Source organism: Macaca nemestrina, chromosome 3, assembly GCF_043159975.1.
Source record: "Macaca nemestrina isolate mMacNem1 chromosome 3, mMacNem.hap1, whole genome shotgun sequence".
Taxonomy (NCBI): Eukaryota; Metazoa; Chordata; class Mammalia; order Primates; family Cercopithecidae; genus Macaca; species Macaca nemestrina.
This window is the reverse complement of record NC_092127.1, coordinates 174,902,073-174,927,342: the sequence shown is the minus strand read 5'-3', so window position 1 is coordinate 174,927,342 and position 25,270 is coordinate 174,902,073. Positions and strand designations below refer to the sequence as shown.

At 38.2% G+C, this 25,270-nt stretch overlaps 1 protein-coding gene across 2 annotated transcripts in view; it reads left to right on the top strand.

Annotated features, from left to right (window-relative positions):
• Nucleotides 1–25,270, top strand: part of LOC105487849 (cytosolic beta-glucosidase) — a 124,747-nt gene that overhangs the window by 43,372 nt on the left and 56,105 nt on the right. The window contains exons 2-4 of one of the 2 annotated variants that reach the window (XM_011751477.2): nucleotides 330–557; nucleotides 11,784–12,580; nucleotides 13,316–13,439. In XM_011751477.2, coding sequence (XP_011749779.2) covers nucleotides 330–557; nucleotides 11,784–12,580; nucleotides 13,316–13,439 — 1,149 coding nt within the window. The remainder of the gene's footprint in view (nucleotides 1–329; nucleotides 558–11,783; nucleotides 12,581–13,315; nucleotides 13,440–25,270) is intronic. The other variant, XM_011751478.2, reaches the window with a different exon arrangement.

Here is a 25,270-nt window from a genome sequence, read left to right as displayed (position 1 = left end):
TGCAAGGAGGAGATGTTTCAACTCAGATATTTATAAGCCGGGGCCTGCCTCTGTTTACCAGCTGGGAGATCTTCAGATAATGAACCATGAAAGCCTGCTATGCAGCGGTGCTATGCAATAATTTTTCATTTGCCACCAGTCAGCTTCAGGGATCAAGGACAGCTAAACACATAACCCGCTCATGCATGTTATTTTAAAGGCGTATTTTAAAGTTGTAAATATGGTACATTGAGTTAATGAGGTATGTTCTTTTGGTGACAAATATTTACATTCCACATATGCCTCTTGATGTCAAGAGTGTAACTGTTTCATTTTCTTCTTTTTCTCAGGAGGCTGGGATGCAGATGGAAAAGGCCCTTGTGTCTGGGACACATTTACTCATCAGGGAGGAGAGAGAGTTTTCAAGAACCAGACTGGCGATGTAGCTTGTGGCAGCTACACTCTGTGGGAGGAAGATTTGAAATGTATCAAACAGCTTGGATTGACTCATTACCGCTTCTCTCTTTCCTGGTCACGTCTGTTACCTGATGGGACGACAGGTTTCATCAACCAGAAAGGCAAGTGTTTCTTAAAAATAGAAGGTTGCAGCTTTAATTCAAGGTTATTGCTGCAGTCTGGCATAATTAATCCAGTATGCTATTCTGCAATGTAGCTTTGAAATTGCAAGTTTTTAGAGTGATTATGGGATGAATTTTTTGAAATGGGTTTGCATTAGTTTTCACAGTAATATTTTGGTTTCCTTTGACTGTTGAGATCTTTTCTGGGGGTGGTGAGTGGGAGGGAGGTTAGACTAAGTGTTTTATTATATAACATGAGTGTTAATCTGAAGATAAATTTAAAAAATTTGTATTAAACTATTTTCAGTTGTGTAACCCTGTGATGAGTTATGAAAAGTCCTTAAGAACTTGAGATGATTCTAAGCACCTCAATTAGGGCTGAATTAGTGGAGCTAATTAACTAGCATAGGGATTAGCATCAAGGCCCCTGCAGTTCACTTACTTAAGGTTAAGTCCAGCTACATCACTTGCTATCTGGGCAAACATCTCTTGGGTTCCGTTCAGTGCCTCAGTTTCTCCATGAATAGAAAAGAATGCTGTAATAGTGACTAATTCAGAGAGTTATTGGAAGGTTAAATGAAATAATCTTAGTAAAGTGCTTAACGCAGTAGCTAACATTTAGTAAGTGTTATCTATTCTTCTTCTTATGGCTTGTGAATAAAAGTACCACTCATTGCTCTATTGAATGCCTGTTATTTAGGAGGCATTTTTCACCCATTTTCTTTAATTCTCACCACCAGTAGGGAAGGCATAGTGATCATATTTTACAGAGGTGTATGTCCAAACCCACATATTTGGCAAATGGTAGATCTGTTATTTAAACCTAAGGTCTAGCAAGCTCTTTCTACAAAGCATGGTTGGAAAACAATGACCTGAAGGCCAAATGTGGCCTGTCACCTATTTTTGTTAATAAAATTTGATTGAAACATAGTCATGCCTGTTCATTATGCATCATCTATGGTTACTTTTCCACTTTAATGGCAGAACTGAGTAGTTGGGGCAGAGACCATATGGCCTGCAAAGCCTCAAATATTTGCTATCTGGTCCTTTACAGGAAAAGTTTGCCAACCCTTGCACTACAACATATGGTTTCTTAATGAAGATGCTTTATTACTACTTTGTCTTAGAAAAGATTTTACACTGTCCATAGGACTGGGACTAAGTGAAGCAATGAGGTGCCTAGGGCATAAAATTTAAGGAGAGCCTCTTAAATTTAAGGAGAGGCCTCACTTGTATGACTTAAGAGAACACCTGCCCGCCTCACCATACCTCCCACCCCAAGAACCTTCATTGATACAAAGGCATTATTCATGAGTAACTTATGTGATCCCCTATATAGAACAACCCTTGATGACAATTCCTAGATGGATTTGTGCACTTGAAAAGCTCATTTTATTTAAGGCGGGGTAATCTTTGCATCATGAAATAGAATTGCAACTCATGCACTCAGGTAGAATCAACCTCAGAGTAGCTTCCCTCATGTAGGGACAGTGCAGGATTAGCAGGTCCTTTCATTCCCTTATTCTGCAGACATTGGCCCATGACCAGTTGCTCCTGTTGAGATGTCTACTTTCTTGCCATCACTGACTAGTTTTATTTATGTTGAATGGGAGGTAATTTGTTGTTCAGTTTAAAAGTGAACTCATTATCTTCAATCTTCCTAATCCAACATCTGTATTCTCCCTTCTTTCTGGCACCACCATACTCCAAAGTCTAAAAAACAAAAGTAACCTTTGAATCCTTTCTTGTGTTTTCTTCTTCCATCTAATGGGTTGCTGAATATGGTCCATTCTAATTATGACTTTTTAACTTATCTTCTAATCCCTCTTTTTGCCCCTGCCCTAGTTTAGGTGTTTATCATTCTTACAAGGACTTTTTGATATATTCTTGATGGATCTATGTGTTTTCCCCTTCTCTCTGTCCTTTACTTTCTATAAGATGCCATCATAGCAATTTTCCTAAAGCTCGACCCAAATCACATTGTTTTGATCATCTCCTGCTAAAAGTGAAGCAAGATGCACAGTGACTCATGCCTGTAACCCCAGCACTTTGGGAGGCTGCGGCAGGTGGATCACCTGAGGTTGGGAGTTTGAGAACAGCCTGACCAACATGGAGAAACCCCATCTCTACTAATAATACAAAATTAGCTGGGTGTGGTGGTACATGCCTGTAATCCCAGCTATTTGGGAGGCTGAACCCGGAAGGCGGAGGTTGCCATGAGCCAAGATCACACCATTGCACTCCAGCCTGGGTAATAAGAGTGAAACTCGGTCTCAAATAATAATAATAATTTAGTTACCTAAAGCCTCAATATGCAGTCCATACTCCTTCATATATCATTCTAGGCTCAATTTGACTTAGACTTAACACCTCCAAAACTCTGCAGGCTGAAATTATCTCATGCGTATGATCATGTAATATCCCAAACACACATTGGTACAGGTCTATAATCTTTTATCTGTAAGTATAAGTAACCCACTACTTATTAAACATACCATGCAGTTTTCCACCTTGTAGGAAGTTGCTTAAGCTTTTTCTTCTGCCTAGAATGGGCTTTCTTTAACCCCAAGTATACCTACTGAAGGCCTGTCCTGCTGTTCAGGTCTAGCACAATTGCCCTCTTCTTTAAAGTAGTTCTCTATTCTAAGCCAGAAAAAAAATCTCTCTCTCCTCTCTCTCTTTTTTTATTCTCATAGCACTTTGCAAAGCTCTTAAGATGTTTCTCACATTCTTCATTGTTAACTGTTACTATATCCCATGTTAGACTATCGGTGCCTTAAGTTTACTTCAATTCAATGAAAGTGTGCTGAATGTCTATTGTGTCAGGGACTGTGCTAAGTACTCATGACATTCATATTAGAGAATCCCTGGAATTGTTAACAGTGTAATGGGTAGATAATTCTGCCTTGTTACCCTTGTAATCTAGTCCAGCACCATCCATGGAAGGGATTCAGTAAAAATTACTGAATTGGATTGAATTAGGTCAATAACAATCATAAAAATGACTCTAAGGGTAGTAATGCTTGCCTTTCATTGAGCATATAATATACAGAGCTCACCATGCAAACATTGCACATATTTTTGTTGATTTTAACGTTCATAACAGTCCTATGAGTAAGGGGCATCTCTAAACAGAAGGAATAATGCTAACATCGGAAATAAAGTTAGGCATAAATTTGCCAAAATGACAAATTTAGTTAGGTTCAACCTAGGCTTGTCTAACATAAAAAAATCTTCTATCTAGTCTAGGGCTCAGTCAGTCTGGCCAAACCACTTGAATTCTCTGTGCTACAGTTTCTCTGTTGGTTAAATGAAGTGGAAGCCTCATGGTACTAAAACTCCTTGCACTCATTCTAGGAGTTTGGAGTTTTTACTGAGCTCCCAGTTGGATGGTAAACAACCACAACAAAAACCAAAAACCCACCAACTTGTAGTGTTGGTCCACAATGCCATATCTGAAGTTCTAAAATCCAAAAGGCTCTTATTACTAATCTTTCTAAAATTAAATTGGCAGCAAAAGCTAACTTGAATTGTTGTGAATATTTATTCTGTTTTTGAGAATATTGATTTATTTGACTGCAGACATATTAAGAGACACTGACTCAGATTCACTGAGAGTGTTAATATACGGTATATGCTCCTTGTTTCCTTTCTAAAACTCATTCTGTACTCATATGCCCCTAAGATTTTCAGATACAAGATTATATACCTGTCCCAATATGTCAACATATTAAGCTTTGAAAACCAACTTGAGATACTTAGAAGTTCGTAGAGGTACACTGTAGATCAGCAATCCAAGAGCAAGGAAACCGAAACCACCAGAGAGTGGAGGTGGTGCTACCGGAGCCATGGAAACCACCCGAATATTGTGGAGAAATTGCTCATGCAGATCTCATGTGGGGATCACATGCCCGTAGCACTGAGCTTTTTGTGTTTGGCCCTAGCTTTGGTAAAACCATAGCTGATTAATATTACAGGCTTTGCTTTGAACAAGAGGGCACTGGAGGTGCATCCAGGAGGTGGCATTTCAATAAGCAGTTGCTCATTCTTGTGCAGTGATCTGTTGAAGCAGTTGGAATGGTTTTAACTTGGAAAGGCTATCTCTTTTTTCTCATTTAAATATTTTCTCAAAAAGCATGTGAAGAATTAGAAAGTCCCTGTCACTGTTCTTCCCAAGGAACCCCCTTTCTGTGTTTGACTATACATTTCAAATCTTGATTATAGGACATTTGGAAACTTGTAAAATTCTATGTCCCCAAACTAGAAGAATATTTTTATGAAGTGGAATTGTTACACAGACTGTCTCTTTCAAATGTCAGTTTTTCAAGGTTTAACAAGAAAAGATTGAGTTGGCAACTGAAATAATATATTCCTGCATTTCTCAAATGTTCAAGTACATGTTCATATCTGCCACAAATGTAAATTTCAGGCAATTAGTGGGAAGACCAAGTATTGGAAATAAAAAAAGGGGGAATATTTGTGCAGAATTTAGTGCTCACTTTAAGATTTAAACTATGAGTGCTCTTAGCAGGAATGGTTTAAATAAATTAACTAAACAAGCATTAATCTTGTATTCTATGTTGAGCACTATAATAGACTGAAAATGGCCCTCCAAAGGTGTTCATGCTCTGATTCTTAGGAATTTTGAGTATATTAGCTTGCATGGTAAAACAAACTTTACAGATGTGATTAAGGGAAGGATTTTGAGAGGCGGAGATTGTCCTGGACTATCTGTGTGGTCCCAGTATAATTACATGGGTCCTTAAAAGAGAGAGGTAGAAAGATCAGAGTCAGAGAGAAGAGGAAAAAGAGATAATGATTACAGCAGAGGTCAAAGAGAAGAGATGAGGATGAAGATGGGAGAAGAAGCCATGAGAGAAGGAATGCAGGTGTCCTCTAACTCCCGGAAAAGGTAGAAAGATGGATTCCACCTGAGAGCCTCCAAAAATAATGTAACCTTGCTGACATCTTGACTTTAGCCCAATAAGCACTGTTTTGGACCTCTGGTCCCCAGAACTGTAACATAACGCATTTGTCTTGGTCCTGCCATTAAGTTTGTGGTACTTTGTTTTAACAGCAATAGAAAACTAATGCAGACAGTGTGGCAAGAGAACACAGGAGCAGTTAAAGAAATTGATGGGAGGTGGGGGATCACAAGGTCAGGAGATCAAGACCCTCCTGGCCAACATGGTGAAACCCTGTCTCTACTAAAAATACAAAAATTAGCTGGGTGTGGTGGCGCATGCCTGTAATCCCAGCTACTCGGGAGGCTGAGGCAGGGGAATTGCTTGAACCAGGAAGTCATAAGTTTTAGTGAGTTGAGATTGCTCTCCAGCCTGGGTGACAGAGCGAGATTCTGTCTAAAACAACAACAACAACAACAACAACAAACCCCCAAAAAACAAAAAACAAAAAAAAAAAGAAAGAAAGAAAAGAAAAGAAAAGAAACTGATGGTGTGAATGGTGTGAACCTAGAAAGGTGTGAACCAAAGAAAGGTGTAAACTTGATGCACGATGGTAAGCATGAGATCAAAGTGAATTTTATGTTACTTTTTTGTTGAAGGAGGATTCTAGATCAATTTTTTTTTTTTTTTTTAATTTGAGACATCATCTTTGCAAGTTCCAGCCATGCCCTCTTCTAAGGGAATTCCCCTATATCTTTGTTTTATATAATCCTGCTTGACTCCAGGTCACAACTGACAGGACAAAGGAAAGACATTTTCACTGGGTTGTGTATGAGCTGTGACCTCATGGAAAATGTGGCCAAACCAGTTGAATTCTCTGTGCTACAGTTTGCTCCATTATTTTCTTCCCTCAAGGATGTTCTGAATTGAGGTACTGAGAGGATGAGCTGGTTGGTGGTTGGCACTGGGGCACAGAAGTAGCTTTGGCAGGTGGGATGGCCATTTTGAGACCGTGACAGATTGAGTGTGTAAAGAAAACTGGTTCTTTCTTAGGTATATATTTTTTGGTTTTGTCTCTGCTGCTCGAATCAGAAGGAAAAGCTGCTTCTGAAAGAAGAAAAGAAATGGAGCAGATGTGTTGAGAGAAGCTGGGATGGAAGAGATCAGTTTTCCCTGAGAAGCAAAGATTTTCTCAGCTCCCAACTTCAATTCTTTTGGCTTCCACTTGCCGTTATTTTCTGTCATTGAGTCCCCGATCTATTTCTGTCATTTAAAATAATGTCCGCTGCATCTATATCTACTACCCAATTGCCCCCAATGCCGCCTTTGTATTTGAGTTCATCTGGGTTGGTTGGTTTTTCTTATATCCAAGAGACCTCTACCTCAAATATGTTTCATAGTTTCTAAGATCAAATACGCAGAAATGAGCTTATTAAAACAGAGAAGATAATACTGACTATGAAAGAAAGCTATAGAAGTTTTAATCCTTAAAATAATCAATTCTGTCCTAAATGCCCAGAAGCAGAACGGGATCCAAATGACCTCTCAAAGTTTCAGAATCCCTAGATTGATAACAGGTGATCATTTAAAAAATACACATTTATTCAGATAATTTGTTTATCAGTGACTTACGCCATTCTGAAAAACAAAGTTAAGTAACTCTTTGACAAATTTATTCTCATTCAATACTCACATGCTCCTAAGGTGGCAGTATGAACATTCCCATTTTACAGATAGGATACTGAAGTGTAGAGAGACCAAGTGATTTGTCCAAGATCCTTTGACTGAGTTTTCTGGGTCTGGGGCTCTCCTCTTGAAAATCCCACTTTGGTCGGGCACAGTGGCTCAAGCCTGTAATCCTAGCACTTTGGGAGGCCGAGGCGGGTGGATCACGAGGTCAGGAGATGGAGACCATCCTGGCTAACACAGTGAAACCCTATCTCTACTAAAAATACAAAAAATTAGCTGGGCGTGGTGGCGGGCACCTATAGTCCCAGCTACTCGGGAGGCTAAGACAGGAGAATGGCGTGAACTTGGGAGGCAGAGTTCGCAGTGAGCTGAGATCGCGCCACTGCACTCCATTCTGGGAGACAGAGTGAGATTCTGTCTCAAAAAAAACAAAAACCAAAAAAAACAAAAAAAACAAAAACCAAAAAACAATCCCACTCCATTTCATGGAAAAGTTTCATTACGACATTGAATAAACTGTGTGATCGAGAAGTAAAGTGCTTAATTCTGGGATGGTGAATATTAATTATACAATGCTCTATTTCTCTGCTGTGCTGATGTGTGAGAAGAAAAATTTCTTAAAATTTACTTATCTTCATTTCAACGGACGGTTATCATGTAGTTTGAATTACATCGATTGTCCATCATTAATGACTTCTCCACAAAAGGGGGAAAAAGGAATTTGATATTGTGATCAGGTCTGAAGTAGGTGACCATGAAGGCTGGTAAAATAGAGTCACATGTTTCTGGTACAGGAACATTAGTAAACATGAGAAGTGGGATGTCATAGTGAGAACAGCTTAGTCTTTATAGTGAGACAGACTGGGATTAAATGTGGGCCACGCCATTTGTCAACATTGAGACTTTCTGAATCTCAGTTTTCTCATTTTTAAACAGGAATAAAAACACGCATCTCTAGAGCTTAGTGCTTGGATTTGGCAAAATGCATGACATCTGGTACATATAGTACGAGTTCAATAGACGAAAGCTAATATTATTTTCATGTTCAAAGTCAATGGAAAGGGTTGGCTATGAAAACCCTCTCATACCAACACCCAGATTATTTTATCATATTATCTTTAGATATCTCATTTACAAATGTAGAAATGTGGGTTTACAGGGGCCCAGGGGTGGGATGGTGAAATACTCTTTCATTGAGAGAAAAAAGGAAAGTTTATAAAATTTCATGAGTATATTCATTTTTACTGCTACTGTAACAAACGATCACACATTAGCTGCTTAAAACAACACAAATTCGTTACCTTAGAGTTCTGTAGGTCAGAAGTCTGCCATGGGTGTCTGTGAGGTATCAAGATACCTGTAGGGCTGTTTCTTTCTGAGGCATCTTTGGAACAGTCTGTCTCTTGGTGCATTCAGGTTGGCAGAACTCAGTTCCTTGTGACTGTAGAACTGAAGTCTTTATTACCTTTCTGGCTATCAGCTAAGGACTGTTCTCAGCTTCCAAAGGCCATCTGCATTCCTTGGCTCGTGGTCCCCTACCTCTATTTTCTTTTCTTTTCTTTTTTTTTTTTTTTTAATGAGACAGAGTCTCACTCTCTTGCCCAGGCTGGAGTGCAGTGGCCCAATCTCGGCTCATTGCAAGCTCCGCTTCCCAGGTTCAAGTGATTTTCTTGCCTCAACCTCCCGAGTAGCTGGGACTACAGGCACGCACCACTACACCCAGCTAATTCTTGTATTTTTTTTAGAGACAGGGTTTCACCATGTTGATCAGCCTTGTCTCAAACCTCTGACCTCATGATCCACACGCCTCTGCCTCCCAAAGTGCTGGGATTATAGGCATGAGCCACCGCGTTTGGTCCCCTTCTTCCATTTTTAAAGCCAGCAATAGTGGGTTGAGTTTCTCTCAAGCTGCCACTTCTCCTCTTCTTCCACTGTTGCGTCTCTCTGACCTACTCTTCTGTCTTACTCTTCCACTTCTAAAAACTCATGTCTTTATATTGTTTCCACCTGGACACTCTAGAAAACTCTTCCCGACTCAAGGTCCATACCTTAATTGCATCTGCCAAGTCCCTTTTGCCATGGAAGGTAGCATGTTCACCGGTTTCATGGATTAGAGAATGGACATCTTTGCGGGGAGGATGGGTTTTTCTGCTACCAAGTGAGAAATAGCACAGAACTGTGTCTTCCAAATATGGAGTTGTTATGCATGATTCACAGTACATTCCAGTTTGCAAAATAAATGAGCTGGTGTCAAAAATACCCGCTTACCCAGACAGAGAGAAAACACATGATTGTGCATAATTTGGCTTCTGCTTACCTTGCTCATCTCTCACCATTCTTATTCCTCTTTTGATACACTATCCTTATACTGAACTTTTTATTCCCAGAAAGAGAGTGAATAGACAAATACTGGCCAGGTCATATCTGATAATAAAACTCTGACTGACAAAGGAAACCCAGAAAGTCAAACCACAGCCTCTGCAGCAAGCAGCCCAGAATAGTCACAGTGTGGTCAACTGATACCTTCTCTATTTTCTACCCCCTGCTCCCTGCTTTCAACTCAGGAGCAACCAGAGAAAACCAAATATGCTCCCCAAACTAATCACAAAGGATGCCCTGCTTCTAGTTAGCGCTCCAATGCTTCCCAAGGCCAACAACCTTTAATCAGGGCACACCCAAGGGTTCTCTTTTTTCCACTCTAAAGCTTTTCCTCTGTCCTGACTGTATTTGAATACCTGCCAAATGCAAGTATTGGTGGCCGACTCTCTTGATACAGCAAACTCTGAGTAAATAGTCTGTTTTTCTCGTTTGAATGGTCTTTATTTTAACATTTCCTTTGTGTTTTTTTGTTTCCTCTTTTTCTCTTCCTTGATCACATTTTTCTCCTCACCTTAAGTGATTAACTTGTATTCCTATTTTAAATATCAGCTTAGATGTCACTAATAACAATAATAATTACTATTTTGATGATCGCTAACCTGTACTGAGCCCTGACCATATGCCAAGAACTGTTCTAAACATGTTTAATTTATCTACTCATTAAACTCTCACAACAATTAATTGAAGAAGGTTTCTATTATAATCCATATTTCTCATACAGGAAAAGATAATTCAGAGAGATTAAGGATCTTGCCCAAGGTCGCAGAGCTAGTAGGTGAAAGGGTTAGTACTGAATTTAGGTGGTCTGGCACCGTAATTCACTCTTGAAACAATTATGCTACATTGCTTTCAGAATATTTTCAAATACCCTGAGTTTAGGATGGATATCCCTTTTCATAAATTAAACAGGACTCTGTACTTATCCCTTAAATTGGACTCTGTACTTTATCTGTACTACCTTTTGTAGATAAAAAACAGGACTCTGTACTTTATCTACTACTCTATTGTAATTGTTTATGAATTTCTCTGTAGTCTCTGCTAATAAGCTCCCTGAGCACAAGGGTAGTATTTGTTTTGCTTATGTTTCTATGTCAAGCATGTAGCAGTTTCTCTATCAATGTGTATTAAAGGAATTAACAAACAAATGATCGAATGAATGAAATGCATATAAAAGTATGTTGTTATTTTTAAAAATTGAAGGCTCCTAGGTTAAGAAAAAAGAAAGGGACGTTTTCCTTAGGCAAACTTTCAATGCAACACACTTCTACATATGACTTCATAATCTTTATCCAGGAAACAACTTCTTAAAACAGGGCAGCTTCTCTTGTCTAAGCTTAGGTTGCCTCCATGTTTTTAAATATAAAACCACATGAAGTACTAACATCAGCCTCTCCAGAAAGCCTGTTCCCAGCTAAGCATCATCATTAAGCTAGATTCAGTGAATTCTTGACATAAATTCTGAGCCAGGGCATGTTCAATTTAGAAACTTTCTTCTGAACTCGGCAGCAAGCCTAAAAACTCTGTCTTACACACTTGCAGTCCTGGAAAAATCAGATGAGAGCCAGAGGTGGCTGTGTATCCCCATGAGCAAACCTTCAGCCAGGTACTCTTAATGTCCTAAGCCTCTGGCTGTCTGCCCTTGTAACCCAGATTCTGGGGCAGATGTTGAGCTCTAGTTCATTCTCAGTAGGTCTCTTTTCCTAGACTTGTGAGACTAATAGACCTGAAAAAGCATTAAGGCAGTCATCTGGATCAATTCCTTTACTTTATACTTAATACCATTGGATCCATGCATTTATTAAACAAATATTTATTAACCTCTAAATTTCTGGTACTGTCCCAGGATTTGGAGATCCAGAGGTGAATTAAACAAGCCCCCTGCTATCATGGGGCTTGTATTCTAGTGGGGCTAAGGGACAAAAATGAGCATACATAGAAATGCATGAAATTATTTGAATAAGTATGAAAGTAACACAAAGTTAGATAACAGTGATCTGCCTAAATGTATCCATTTCAATACATTTATCTTTCAATCATGTCACCCCGTTAAACTCCTACTTCTTGATCAACTACTCTTCTTTGGAATTCTCAGTATTTCCTCTCAGTCTTTCATTGATTGTATTGAGGAAGTAATAAAACTTGTTTTGAATAAAAGTCATTCAGAAAATTATTTGATCTTCTCCCTTTTTAAAATTTATTGCCAATATACTACAAATAACTTTTCTTCTTTGAACACTTTCTTTTTTCCTCCTAGGAATTGATTATTACAACAAGATCATTGATGATTTGTTAAAAAATGGGGTTACTCCCATCGTGACACTCTACCACTTTGATTTGCCTCAGGCTTTAGAAGACCGAGGAGGTTGGTTGTCAGAGTCTATCATTGAATCCTTTGACAAATATGCTCAGTTTTGCTTCAGTACCTTTGGCGATCGTGTCAAGCAGTGGATCACCATAAATGAAGCTAATGTTCTTTCCGTGATGGCATATGACTTAGGTATGTTTCCTCCGGGTATCCCTCACTTTGGAACTGGAGGTTATCAGGCAGCTCATAATTTGATTAAGGCTCATGCCAGATCCTGGCACAGCTATGATTCTCTGTTTCGAAAAGAGCAGAAAGGTATGGTGTCCCTATCACTTTTTGCGGTCTGGTTGGAACCTGCAGATCCCAACTCAGTGTCTGACCAGGAAGCTGCTAAAAGAGCCATCAAATTCCATCTGGATTTCTTTGCTAAACCCATATTCATCGATGGTGATTATCCTGAAGTTGTCAAGTCTCAGATTGCCTCCATGAGTCAAAAGCAAGGCTATCCATCATCGAGGCTTCCAGAATTCACTGAAGAAGAGAAGAAAATGATCAAAGGCACTGCTGATTTTTTTGCTGTGCAATATTATACAACTCGCTTAATCAAATACCAGGAGAACAAGAAAGGAGAATTAGGTATTCTCCAGGATGCGGAAATTGAATTTTTTCCAGATCCATCTTGGAAAAATGTGGATTGGATTTATGTGGTACCATGGGGAGTACGTAAACTACTGAAGTATATTAAGGTAAATGCATGATTTTTTGTGTGTCCATTACACCCAAATATGTGAAGGTGGGCAAGACAGGCATATGTATATGTATATATGGACCTGAAAAAGAATTACTTTAGGTAATAGCATATACATTTGCTGGCCTGGGACGAGCAGATTAAGATTTGAGCTGATGAGAAGTAACTAGCTAGTAAAGGTTTCAAAAGCAGTGGTCAAAGTCTAGGATTTGTTGTTAAAGTTAGTTGTGGCTATAGAAGTAGTTTGGATATATTTTTCAATCTGGTGTCACAACTATGATTATAAAAGACATTTTAAGGATTGAGATAGCTGGATCTTTTTTTTTGATTCTCAACTATATTGGATGACATCCAGTTAGCTAAAATTAAAATTTCAAGTACAGGTTTTCAGAACCCCTCCTGTGGGGGATGTCGAATGTAGCTGCTGGCAGGACTGAGGGGTTAAGGAGCAGTGACAGTCAACAGATGCTGATGGAAGAAAGATATTTCTGTCTTCTCATTATAATGAGAGTCATTTGACTGTCTTCATGGACATTTGCACAGTTTTGCGTTTCCATTGTTAGTTATAAAAGGTCAATGCATGGAAAATTAAGTTAATAGGGTCAGTGCAATTTGATGAAAACTAGTTTTGGGATTGTAGCTTACAGAAGATAGAGGGTAATGTACCTGATTTTATGAGCTTTCTTTTTTTAAAACATCTGTTTGGAATAACATTTCTGTTCTCTTTTTCTAGGACACATATAATAACCCTGTAATTTATATCACTGAGAATGGGTTTCCCCAGAGTGACCCAGCGCCTCTTGATGACACTCAACGCTGGGAGCATTTCAGACAGACATTTCAGGAACTGTTCAAAGGTACCATTTGAAATGATGGGAGATCAATTGTGCAAACTTAATATAATTTTCCCATTTGCTTATTTGCATTCAGCAAAGACCAATAATTTTTGAAAGGTGAAATCCATGTAAATCAATGTAAAGCCATAAAATTAGGAGGTGGGGGGAAAGTAGGAAAGAAGAAGTGGAGGATTTTGGCCTAGCTACAACCTCCTGAAATTGAATCAAGTAAAAAGTGACTGTCTTCAGCATTTTGTGACTCCCGGGTGAAGGTGACAAGAACAGAAGGAGTGGTGGCTGTTGGGAGAGAACATCAGTTATTACAAAAAAGATTAGCACTGATCAACTATAACATACTTATTTGCATATTTTAATATCCCAACTACCAAAAAAAATGAAATGACAGGATTTTTAAAGAACCCAAATTAAGCATCTGTGCAATAAACTTAAAAATGGCACAAGTCCTCCATCAATGTGTGTTGCATTTAAGCTGTAACCAAGCAGCCCAGTTAGACACATTTTTATTGTCGTATGGAAAATGTGAGTTGTGTTTTAAGATAATGTTGTTATTTTAAGATAATGTTACTCTTTTCCCTCCATGGAATTCCTTACATATGAATTCTTATCATATTTGAAAACAGTCATGAAGGAATAATCTTTAATTGGTAACACAGATTTCTAGGCCAGTTAGCACCTCCTCTCCCATTATTTGTTGCTTCCTCCTTTTTTTTTGAGATGGAGTTTTGCTCTGTCGCCCAGGCTGGAGTGCAGTGGTGCTATCTCCGCTCACTGCAAGCTCTGCCTCCCGGGTTCAAGCCATTCTTCTGCCTCAGCCTCCTGAGTAGCTAGGACTACAGGCTTCCACCACCATGCCAGGCTAATTTTTTGTATTTTAACTAGAGATGGGATTTCACCGTGTTAGCCAGGATGGTCTTGATCTCCTGACCTCGTGATCCACCAGCCTCGGCCTCCCAAAGTGCTGGGATTATGGACATGAGACACCATGTCCAGCCAATTCCTCCTTCTTAAAAAGGAATCATGTCCTAGCAACAAAATCCAATGTAAAATGAGACTTTAAATTTCCTTTTTTTAAAAAAACCATGATAGCCACACTTAATTTTTATCATTCTGTTTGAGAGGTTCCAACATTATTCTTTCTAAAATTATTCAGTATTACACTGGTAATAACCAGAAGGAATTCTGGAAAGTGACACAAAGTGGTCTTTTTCCAAAACTTGAAATTTATTGACTGGATCCTTCACTCAGACCTGGAGTTTATTGGCAGAGAGCAATTGGATTCTTGCAATTTGACCCAAGTGAAGAAATTATTTTGTATTACACACAAAATAGATTCTTCTGGGTAGGAGTTCATCTTCTGATAAGAGAGGGAAATCTCCAGTTTTCTGAGATTCCTCTCCACTTCTCCCTGTAGATGGGTCCTATTCATAGTTTGTCTATTGATATTCCCAGGCTTTATCCTGAAGAACAAATAGGCTAGTTACTATGATTTATGGATGGCTACAGGGAACACAAATGACTTGCCTAAAATTGCTCTGTGTATTTTTGGGAAAAGAGAGATAAAGAGAAATTGCTTTTTTTTTTTTTTTTTCCTCCATTCCCAGCCTGGTACTCTGTTCAGCACTAATCATATAGACGCATTTCATTGTTTTTTCAAATAGTTTCAAGTGCTTTACAACATCCTTTAGATCTTTAATGCTAAACACTTAATGATTGACCCCAAACTAAGGTGACTTAAGGATAGAAAAGTAACAGAAGGTAAGAGTGCAAAATGAGAAAAGATTTGGGTTTCTAAGAGACAGGAGAGAATAGGGTTAGGACAAAAAAATAAGTGTTTCAATTTGTTGAACTTCTAATTTGTCTTCAGATTACTTGATGAGAAGTTTATTAGGCATATAAAACATTGACTGTCTACAGCATCTGTGTTCTCTTTTGAATCTTCACAGTAGGTTAGCTACATTCACTGTAATAGACACATACTATTTTTGTTTTGTCTTTTTAAAAACCTGTAGACGCTTTAAATGTGTAGAAATGTATATATTGAGAAGAAAAACATATGCATAAATGTATTTATTCTGGTCTGGGTATAGTGGTGTGGTAACTTTTTTTGAAACGGAATCTCACTCTGTCACCCAGGCTGGAGTGCAGTGGCGTAATCTTGGCTCACTGAAAGCTCCGCCTCCCAGGTTCACGCCATTCTCCTGCCTCAGTCTCCTGAGTAGCTGGGACTACAGGTGCCCACTACCATGCCTGGCTAATTTTTTTTGTATTTTTAGTAGAGACGGGGTTTCATCATAGCCAGGCTGGTCTCGATCTCCTGACCTCATGATCTACCCGCCTCGGCCTCCCAAAGTGCTGGGATGACAGGTGTGAGCCACCACGCCAGGCTGTGGTGTGGTAACTTTTTTATGAATTCTCATAGTGGACACCAATTATTTCTGCTGTGGTGCAAGTCTCTTTCCCCTTTCTTCTATAAAACATTCACCTCCCCATCTACTTGCTTACCACAGGGACATCCGTGCAAGTGGAATACAATCCTCCTCCTTGAGCAGATAATTGACTGGTCCAAAGTAGGCACAGGACATGAGCTGGGACAATTTCAGTTCTTCCCTGGGACTTAGAACATGGACCAATTAGTTTCTTAATCTCTTGGACTGGGTTGGGTGGGTGTAGCTTTGTGAGCCACCAGTGGCTCGATTCTACCCTGTAAGCTTAGGCACAGTGAGAAGGGAAGATGTCCATTCATTAAAGGAAGGAAAAGGAAGAACTTCCAGACAGCGTTGGAGCCTCTGCTTTTCGTTTTTCCTGAGATCTGTCTGCGTGCAAGTTCTCGAGAGAACATTGCTTTCATCATAATAAAGTGCTCTTTGTGCTTAATCTTATTCTAATTGGGCTTCTATCTCTTGAATACAAAGAGTTTTAATTGAAACCATCATCTCGTTTCCTTCTCAAAACCTCAAATGACCTCAAAAAGTAATGAGGTCATTACTCCTACTTTATAGATGAGGAAACTGAGTTTCAAAGAGGCTACATTATTTGCTAAAGATCATAAAGTCACTAAGTAGTATTTTTTGGAACAAGGCTGAATGCATGTATATTATTACTATTGTTAACTATTTGGTGTGAGATATAATCTGTGAGTTCAGAGCTCTCTGAGTTAAAGTGTTTATTTGTTCCCCAACACAGAAACTTTTCCTTCTATTTGGTTACTTTGGCCTTGCGTGTATTCTTTCAAAGTGCTTCAAGCTGTCTGTGAATGAGCTGACAGGTTCTGTGACCTTGAGCAAAGCTCAGACGCCTCATATCCTAGTTCTCATCAAAAGAGCTGAGCTGAACTTGCTAATCAATTTTCGGAGACTCCTCCGAGGTAATGCTGATGATCTTGGTTGGCAAGAACTTTACTAGTAAGAAGCACCCTGTGAGCAATTAAAAATAATAACAGGCCAAGGACGATATTCCTGGGAAGCGCTGCAGGTGAGAACTCACCAAAACCCAGGAAGTCAGATGGATGATGGTTCTGTGATTCCCGCGAACAAAGCCTTTCCTCCGACATCACACATATGGACAGGCACATAATGACACTATAGATGGATCAATGGGTCCGCTTGGAGGTCTTCAGGTAGATTCCCACAGCAATTAATCGAGCGTTAAAAGGTATGCTAATGTTTCTGTTTCCTTTCGGGATATGAGAAAAGAAAAAGGAAAAAAAAAATGTCATTTTAGAATAAAAAGAGAGAAATCAGCTAGTGCCTTTTAAATCTTTGCATTGTTTAATTGTATGAAACACTTTTAAATAGGTTATATTTTAATTAATGTAGATGCAGATAAGAGTAAAGGATGCCCAAAACTTGAAATAACATATAACTAGATTTGCATTCTAGATCTGCAAATTATTCAATAAGGGCCTTTACCAAATCACTCAAATCCTCAGTTTGTTTATCTATAAAAATGGGGATAATGTTTTTATTTTTTTTTCTGGCAGGGTTGTTATATCCAGATTCCATTTCATGAGCTAATGTGTAAAATTCTCTTAGCAACTGCCTGACCCATAGTAGCCCCTTAGCCAACAGTAACAATTATTATTATTACAAAATATGCACTCTTAAAAACATATCTATTGCCTCAAAGTTATTCTCCTTGTTATTTAAAAAATGCCATTCCAAGACTCGTTATCTTTCTATTGCCCCACAAATTACAGCAGACTATTTCCCTACATTTGCGTGTTTCTCTTCCTTTTTGAGGAACTTCTGGATTGGTCCTCTGGCTTTTTCTAGTGTGAATTGCATGGAGGAGAAAGCAGCACCCCCATTCATTATTTCCCTCTGGGAGGTGACCAGATTAGGTGAAAAGTCAAATCGTTGACAGTGGAAACTGCTGTCAAGCAACTGGGAATTGTTCTGCCACATGGATCTCTGTGTAAGTTTAGGATTCAATGATGTTCAAATAGTTAAAATGTTCTCGTATCATAGGAATTTTTATTATATTCATAACATTTACGCCACGCCTTGATACTCTAGAGCCAATGGGCAATTTTGGCTTCATATGTAGATGCACACAAATGGATCCCTCTCTAGTCTAAATGCTTTCATGGAGATGAGGAAGGATAGGGAGACAGGTGCCATTGCTCCAATGGCCGATACTGCCCCCATCACCTAATTCTCTTGAAAGGGGATCTGAGCGGTGCTCAACCTGTTTTTCATACCTACCCAGCACATGTGTGCTTTTAGCCTGGCTTGTGATCCTTCTTCCACCTGGAATGCCATGCTGTTTGCTTTCTTCCTGGCCCAGTTTTGTTTGAAGCAGATGAGCATGCTTGAAGTCGGAGAAAACATGGGTTTGAGACCCTGGTTCTGCCCATTATGAGCCCAAAACCTTTGGGAAAATTCTTAAGCAGGCAACCACTTCAGTCATCTAGTCTCTAAAATGGGGATAATAAGAACATTGATCTTCTAAAGAGTGGTGAAAAATGAGCAAGATAATGCCTATGATGCCTAATAAAAGTCTGGCACATTTCCTAAGGATTCTGTAAATGATGACTGATTTTTCTGGGGGGGATGGAGGGTGCTGTGAATTCTCTGAGGGTTGGAACTGTGTCTTTTTTTAATAATTATATCTTCAGCTCTAAGCACCGTGACTGTTATATAGCAGTGTTATACACATATTTGTTGAATTTGGTTCTCTCATGGAAAGGCTAGATAATGAATAATGAGAAATAAATGACTAAATGGTTAGGAGGCATATTTTCTTTCCCTGAAGAAATATACCCCACACATTAAAAAAAAAAATGCAGCCTTCTCAAAAGTTTCTGAGCCAGTCCAACTTTCCAGGCAGATCCATGCCTGAGTTAGCACAGCGGTAGATGATTGCAGAGAAGGTTTGTTAATGACCAGCTTTCAGCTTTTAATGACAAAACCCCTCAGCAAGATGTCATCGAAGTTATTGAAGACTTCACTGAAAGTGTTGAAGCTGATACATTGTAACAAGAAGGTTATAAATCTTGCAGCTTGGATATACCACCAAGACAAGATGCTGAGCACAGAATCACCCCGCTGTTGTCTGTCAGCATTCTCCCTCCCCCTAAGTCTTTCCCTTCCCACGGAGAGCAGGTAAAGGAGAAATACATCTATTTCCCAAAGTAGTGCAGACCTGGCAGCCACCTGCCTATGCCAATTTCAGATCACAGAGGCCCATTTAACTGGACAAAATGTGTTAAGCACCTGTGTTTTTCTAAATGTACATTAGACAAAAATCCGAAGCATTAGGGAAAGAACTCAAAGGTTAATACGGTGACCTTTTAGAAACAGCAGCCAATTAAAAATCCATTGCAAGCTCAGAATAGAGACCCAAATTCCTGAATATAGATTCTCGCTCTGTATCTATTGTTTTATTGCTTCTCAGAGGACATCTTTGTCACCTTGGCCCCTAGGAAGCAGTTCATCTCATAACTCCTGTTAAATAAAACTGTATGGCTTTGGGGCCATGTGGGGTGGGATTGGATTGACTCAGCACTGCTAGTGAGGCTGCTCCTGGCTGCACTGGATGGCTGCTAGCCTCAAGGGGCCAGGTCAGAACACAGAGGAAGAACAAGGTTTGAAGGCTGGGCATGAGAATGGCTAGTGGGTACTAGTATAGAGTGTGCAATTTTTGTTTTTTAATTTTTTAAATTGACAAAAATTGTATCTATTTATTGTGAACAGCATGTTGTTTTGAAACATGTATACAATCTAAAATGCCTAAACACATGCATTACCTCACATACTATCATTTTGTGTGTGTGTGGTGGGAACACTTACCATCTACTCTTTTAATAATTTAAAAGAATATAACACATCGTTATTAATTACAATCACCATGTTGTACAATAAATCTCTTGAATTTGTGCCTCCTATCCAACTGAAATGTTGTATCATTTGAAACAGCATCTCGTGAATCCCCCAGACTCATAAATGAGATCATTTATGTCTACGTATGCTCTGAGTGCCTTAAAATGTTAGATGTTATTCTCACCATCTTTGCTTCTATGAGATCCACTTTTTTAGATTCCATGTACAAGTGAGATCGTGTGGTATTTGTCTTTCCGTGCCTGGTTTCTTTCACTTAACATAATGTCCTATAAGTTCATTGGTGTTGTTGCAAATGACAGGATTTTATTCTTTTTAAGGTCAAATCATAGGACCATGCTATTTTGGTTACTGTAGCCTTGTAGCATAGTTTAAAGTTGGGTAATGTGATATTTCCAGCCTCGCTCTTTTTGCTTAAGATTGCTTTGGCTACTCGGGCTCTTTTTTGGTTCCATATGAATTTTAGAATAATATTTTTCTAAATCTGTGAAAATGACACTGTATTCCCCATTTTCTTTATCCATTCATCCATTGTGGACCCTTAGGTTGATCCCGCATCCCGGCTATTGTGAATAATGGTGCAGTGAACGTGGGAATGCAGATATCTCTTTGACATACTAGTTTCATTTCCTTTGGATACATGGTAGTTTTATTTTTGGAATTTGAAAAGTCATAAAGAAAATAATTTCTTATGTTTGTGTCCCACTAGTCTACATATGTAGACCACACTTAGACTCAGATAGCCAGGGTTTACAGAGTTAACCTTAAAAAGGAATATGCCATATGCCCTTCTCATTTATTTCCACCTACTATTTCCACCCATGGCATGCTTGTCATTTGCCCTTCCTTCTCACTTGGAAGTACGGAAGAGTAGAATGCACTGAAGTAGAAAGTCTGCAGGCTTTGGAGAGGAAAGATGAACAGAGTTCTGTGTTCTAGTGGTGTACCTTTGGGCAAGTCATCATTAGTACTCTCTAAATGTCAATTTCCTCATCTGTAAAATGGAACTAATGCTAACTGCTGTTCTGCCTAACCCAAGGTCAGTTGTGAAAATAAAATGATATCATTTATATCTGCATATGCTCTGAACACCTTAGACTGTTAGATGTTATTCTCATATTTGATATATGTACTTTATGCGTCTGCTTAAGGATATTCATCACTCTGGTCAAAATACATTATCTGGACCTCAACATTCTCCACTGCCAAGGAAAGGGGTTGGTGCTCATTATTTGGGTCTTTTCAAAATCTAGATTCTCAGATTTTATGAATTTATTTCCCTGCACATTTCTGAGCTGCTGTAACAGTGCAATCAATTTAAGCATTTTTAGAGAACATGTACTATGACCTAGTGATAAATATAGTGCATAATAAAGTCCAGAATAACACACACACAGAAATATCTATCTATCTATCTATCTATCTATCTATCTATCTATCTATCCATCTATCTATCTATCTTTGTAAGTTTATGTAAGTTTTTTGATGAGCTATTTCACCACACTTGTCTGGTGAGGCACATATTGATGTGATAAGAAACCTAAACCATTTATCAGGTACATTCTCTTAGAAACGTAGAACCTGGTATACCTGCTTCACAAGAACAGGTTTCATGGAGTTGCGCATGTGAGAAGCAGCTCGATCACACATCAGAGACTCTTCCCTTGTGCTTTTTAACTGGAAACCATTATCTTCTCTGTCTGTACTATTCCAATATCTATGCTGTGCCCCAACTGATGGACATCGCTTTGGGCTTTTTAACTCAGTTTCAACTACTCTGAAGTGATAATTACTTAAAGTCTCCCACCATCTCAGGTCCAGTGAATTTTAAGAATACTATAAAGCCTTTTAAAAAAAAATCAGATGATTTCAAACTAACTTTTCTTTTTTTTCCAGAAAAATGTATAGTGTAACAGTAAGCAGAAGCTCAGTTTTTGTTTTCATAACTGTGAAAAAGACCAATAAGGAAAACAATTGAAGTGTAATTTATCTGAAAAAAATTAGCCTTTCCAATATGAAGAGTTGACTGAATGGAAACTAGAAAAAGGGGAAGGGGGAGAAGAGAAAGAATTCAATAATGATTTATATTATTTACTGATTTATCTATTCTTTTCTATTCCCTAGATAGCTTCAGGGAGGATTCAATAATGATTTTTAAAAACTGTCCCAGGAGAGAGCCATGTTGGAATATTCAAGTGATCAGAGGGATACTGGAATTGAAGCAAGGTGAATTTCTCAGGTTTCCTCCAGAGTGTAGATGAAGTGGTCCTCAAGCATCTGTCTACATTAGCTCTTATTCCCTGATCTCCAGAATAACCTGATTACTATATGCTTCTTAGTCATCTTGGGAGTGAAAAAGCACTGCCTTTGAATAAAGCCAGTAGAGTTCAATTTTAGTGTGATTCACAGGCATTGCCTGGATAACTGTGTTAAGGATTCTATTGGATAGCTATGGGCTCATGGAAAGAATCCAAAGAAGTAGATGGTCAAGTGCTATCTATTTCTGCTCAGGAAACCTAACATGAGTTTTCCCATGCTTGGAAAGAGATATTCCTCATTATAAATTAATACATTGACATTAGGTTTTGTAAATAAAAATCTTCTTCATTAGTAGGGATTAGCTCTGGGTGCAGTGAAAAAAAAAAAAACGAAATTGTGCTTTGCAGTGCTGATTATCAGACCTTAGGCAATGCTGATCTCACCAGTTCTATAACCTTCCTCTCTGTAGTCTTCTCCTCTTACCTTTTTAGAGCTTCAATGTTGCTTATATTTGTCAGTTGCTCTACAGTGATATAAATATTGTTTCTGCCAACTTTCACAGACTCCTGTTTGTGTGAATTACTTGTTCACTACCTCCTATCTTATTTTTTTCAATAGTAAGCCTGATGCTATGTAGACAAAAGTCAGCAATATTGTGATTAAAAACATTAAAAATTGATGCCATGACCACTGCATGGGCTTCTAACAGTGGCGTTGTAACATATACTTGTTGAGTAAGACAATTGAATACATGAAACTTGAGAGATACTTTGATTCTTGAAGACAATATCCATGATAATCTTTGAAAAAAAGAAGAAGAGCATTTTCAGGAGAAAATGAAAGTTATTAAAAGGTATAAGAACTCATAGGCGGAAGAAGTGTACCTAAAGATTTTATTCACCATTTTTAAAGACAAAATTCTCACCAGAAAAAAATTTTGGAGTTTTGAGCAATATACTCAGCATTCACTAAGTGCTCAGTAAATGTTTAATAACTTGCAAGGAGATTCAGCTTAGATTAGCAGAAAAACTGAATTACTTCTGGGAATTTCAATGAAATATTAGACTTATACCACCATTGTGCTTTTTTGACTTCTAAAGAAGTGGCAGATTATTCTCTTATAAACAATTTGTATGCATTGGAATATGCATGAATGCTAATTATATCCTTTTGATATTAAAATTCCATTTGGGACAACAATAATTTAAATATATGATAGAGTTTTAAAGCTCTCGTGTACAAATTCTCTTAAGTGCTCCATGCCTCAGTTTCTTTAATTGAAAAATAAAAGGGTTGAACTAGCTGATCTTTTGGGATACTGCCAGCCTAAGAATTTCGTGACCTTCTAGATAGTCCTTCTGCAGAAGTATGTCATGGATCACATTTTATTAGAACTCTTGATAATTTCTTAGGCTATAAAATTTAGTCTAAGGAATTATAATTAATGGTCTTTTTTATACAGAAAAAAACCTCTCTTCATTCTTCTTATCCCGCTACCTAATTTGAAATTTAATACCTTTCTTATATGGACATAAAATTAGACCTTGCTCTTCGGTGTGCTGTTTCTATTGATATTGATTCAGGTTCCAGGTAACATTTTCTTGACCTTCAATCTGAGTATTTCCTCTTCTATTCATTCACATTGAAAATGAACCTCACCTTTCTTTGCTTGAGGAAGTTTTCCCTCGGAGTTCATGGAGTCAGAAGGGCACTTCAGACTCAAGTTTAACAAAGTTACTGTAGACAGCATAAAATCTCAGAGAGGAAACTGGATGAACCAACTCATTTCAAAGCATTAGTATAAAATCCCCAGCTGAACAACTTCACAGCAGTTACAATCACCAGCAGTAAAATCACCTTTCAAAACACGATTATGGCAAGAGGCACCGAATCTATTAAATTTTAAGATAGTTAAGTATGAGCTTTTGAACTTTGCCATAAATGCATAATTTAATTCAATTAGATAGCGTAGTAATTTTAACTTTACTTATATTTAACTTGAACGCTAAACTTTTGTTTCTGGGCAAGATCCTGAATTAGAAGGAGGGATCATGTTGCAGCATTTTCAGAATTACAGTCTCATCATAAGTCTGTGCAGAGACTTCACATAGGCAAGTCTGTTTTTCTATTCTGACTTTTGAGCATAGAGCTTATTCCAATCAGTACTGCTTTTACCGCAAGTTACTGTTTAGGTAGCATTTTCTTCAATACAATGAAAATATCACCCTGGTGCTAGAGATGAAAATAGTTTCTTTTGGAAAGTAATTCTTAAGGCTTATCTGAAAAGGCTATGTGCAGAGTTTGGGGAGAGAGGCCCGTCTCACTAAATAGGGTCATCTCATCAACAGCAAAGTATTCTGTGTGTTGAGATTAGCTAATGCAACAGTATCATGGCCTGAGATTAGTTTGTGCTATCCTAAAACTTGGCCACATTTCCCCCCTTGTTTGTGAAAGTCCATTATGGGAATCACTGCGTGCTTTAAAAATAAGCGACACTATTGTGGGTGGAGGAAGAAAAGGCATTTCAACCCTGAAGAATTTTAATTGGTGCTAGTGAGTGAAGGTGAACTAGAAGCCATTGATGTTTCAGGTGAAAACATTAATGAGTGGGGTCTAAACAATAGATAATAGGAATAGGGTAGGAGGAGGAATGTTTAACATTTGCTGATGAAATAACCTTTTTTACTCTCCTGGCAACAAGTAGAATTCATTTCTTTAATGTTTAGACACAACCCAAAGTCTTAAATAATTTTAAATGACCATATTCTTTTATGAGTAATAGTCAAGTCAAATATGTTTCATAGTTGAAAATGAGCAGAATAATAAAAAATTAGATCAGCACATAAAATATGAGTAAATGAGTCTATTTTAAGTGTATACATTTATTAGTAGATCATTTTTATGTGGTTGAGGCTCTGTGGGTGTAGTCCCTTAAAACTTTTTTTTTCACAGAGATGTTCAGGATATGTTCTTGATACTCCGAATGAGCAGTTGGCCTTAAAAAAAAAAAAAAAAAAAGGAAGCTTCAAAAATATTTCATGCCCAAAGTTTGCTGCCCTCATGAATAGACGGTAACAATGTCAAGAATGGTTCAGAAAAAAATCCCTTAGCACTCCTACAAAAACAAATAGCTTGACCCATTGATTGTGTACAAGTTTTGTATAGTCAGGCAGAGAACTTTATGAATACTCTTACGCCACAAGGGTTTGCTTGTTTGACGTAGTGAAAGAGCAT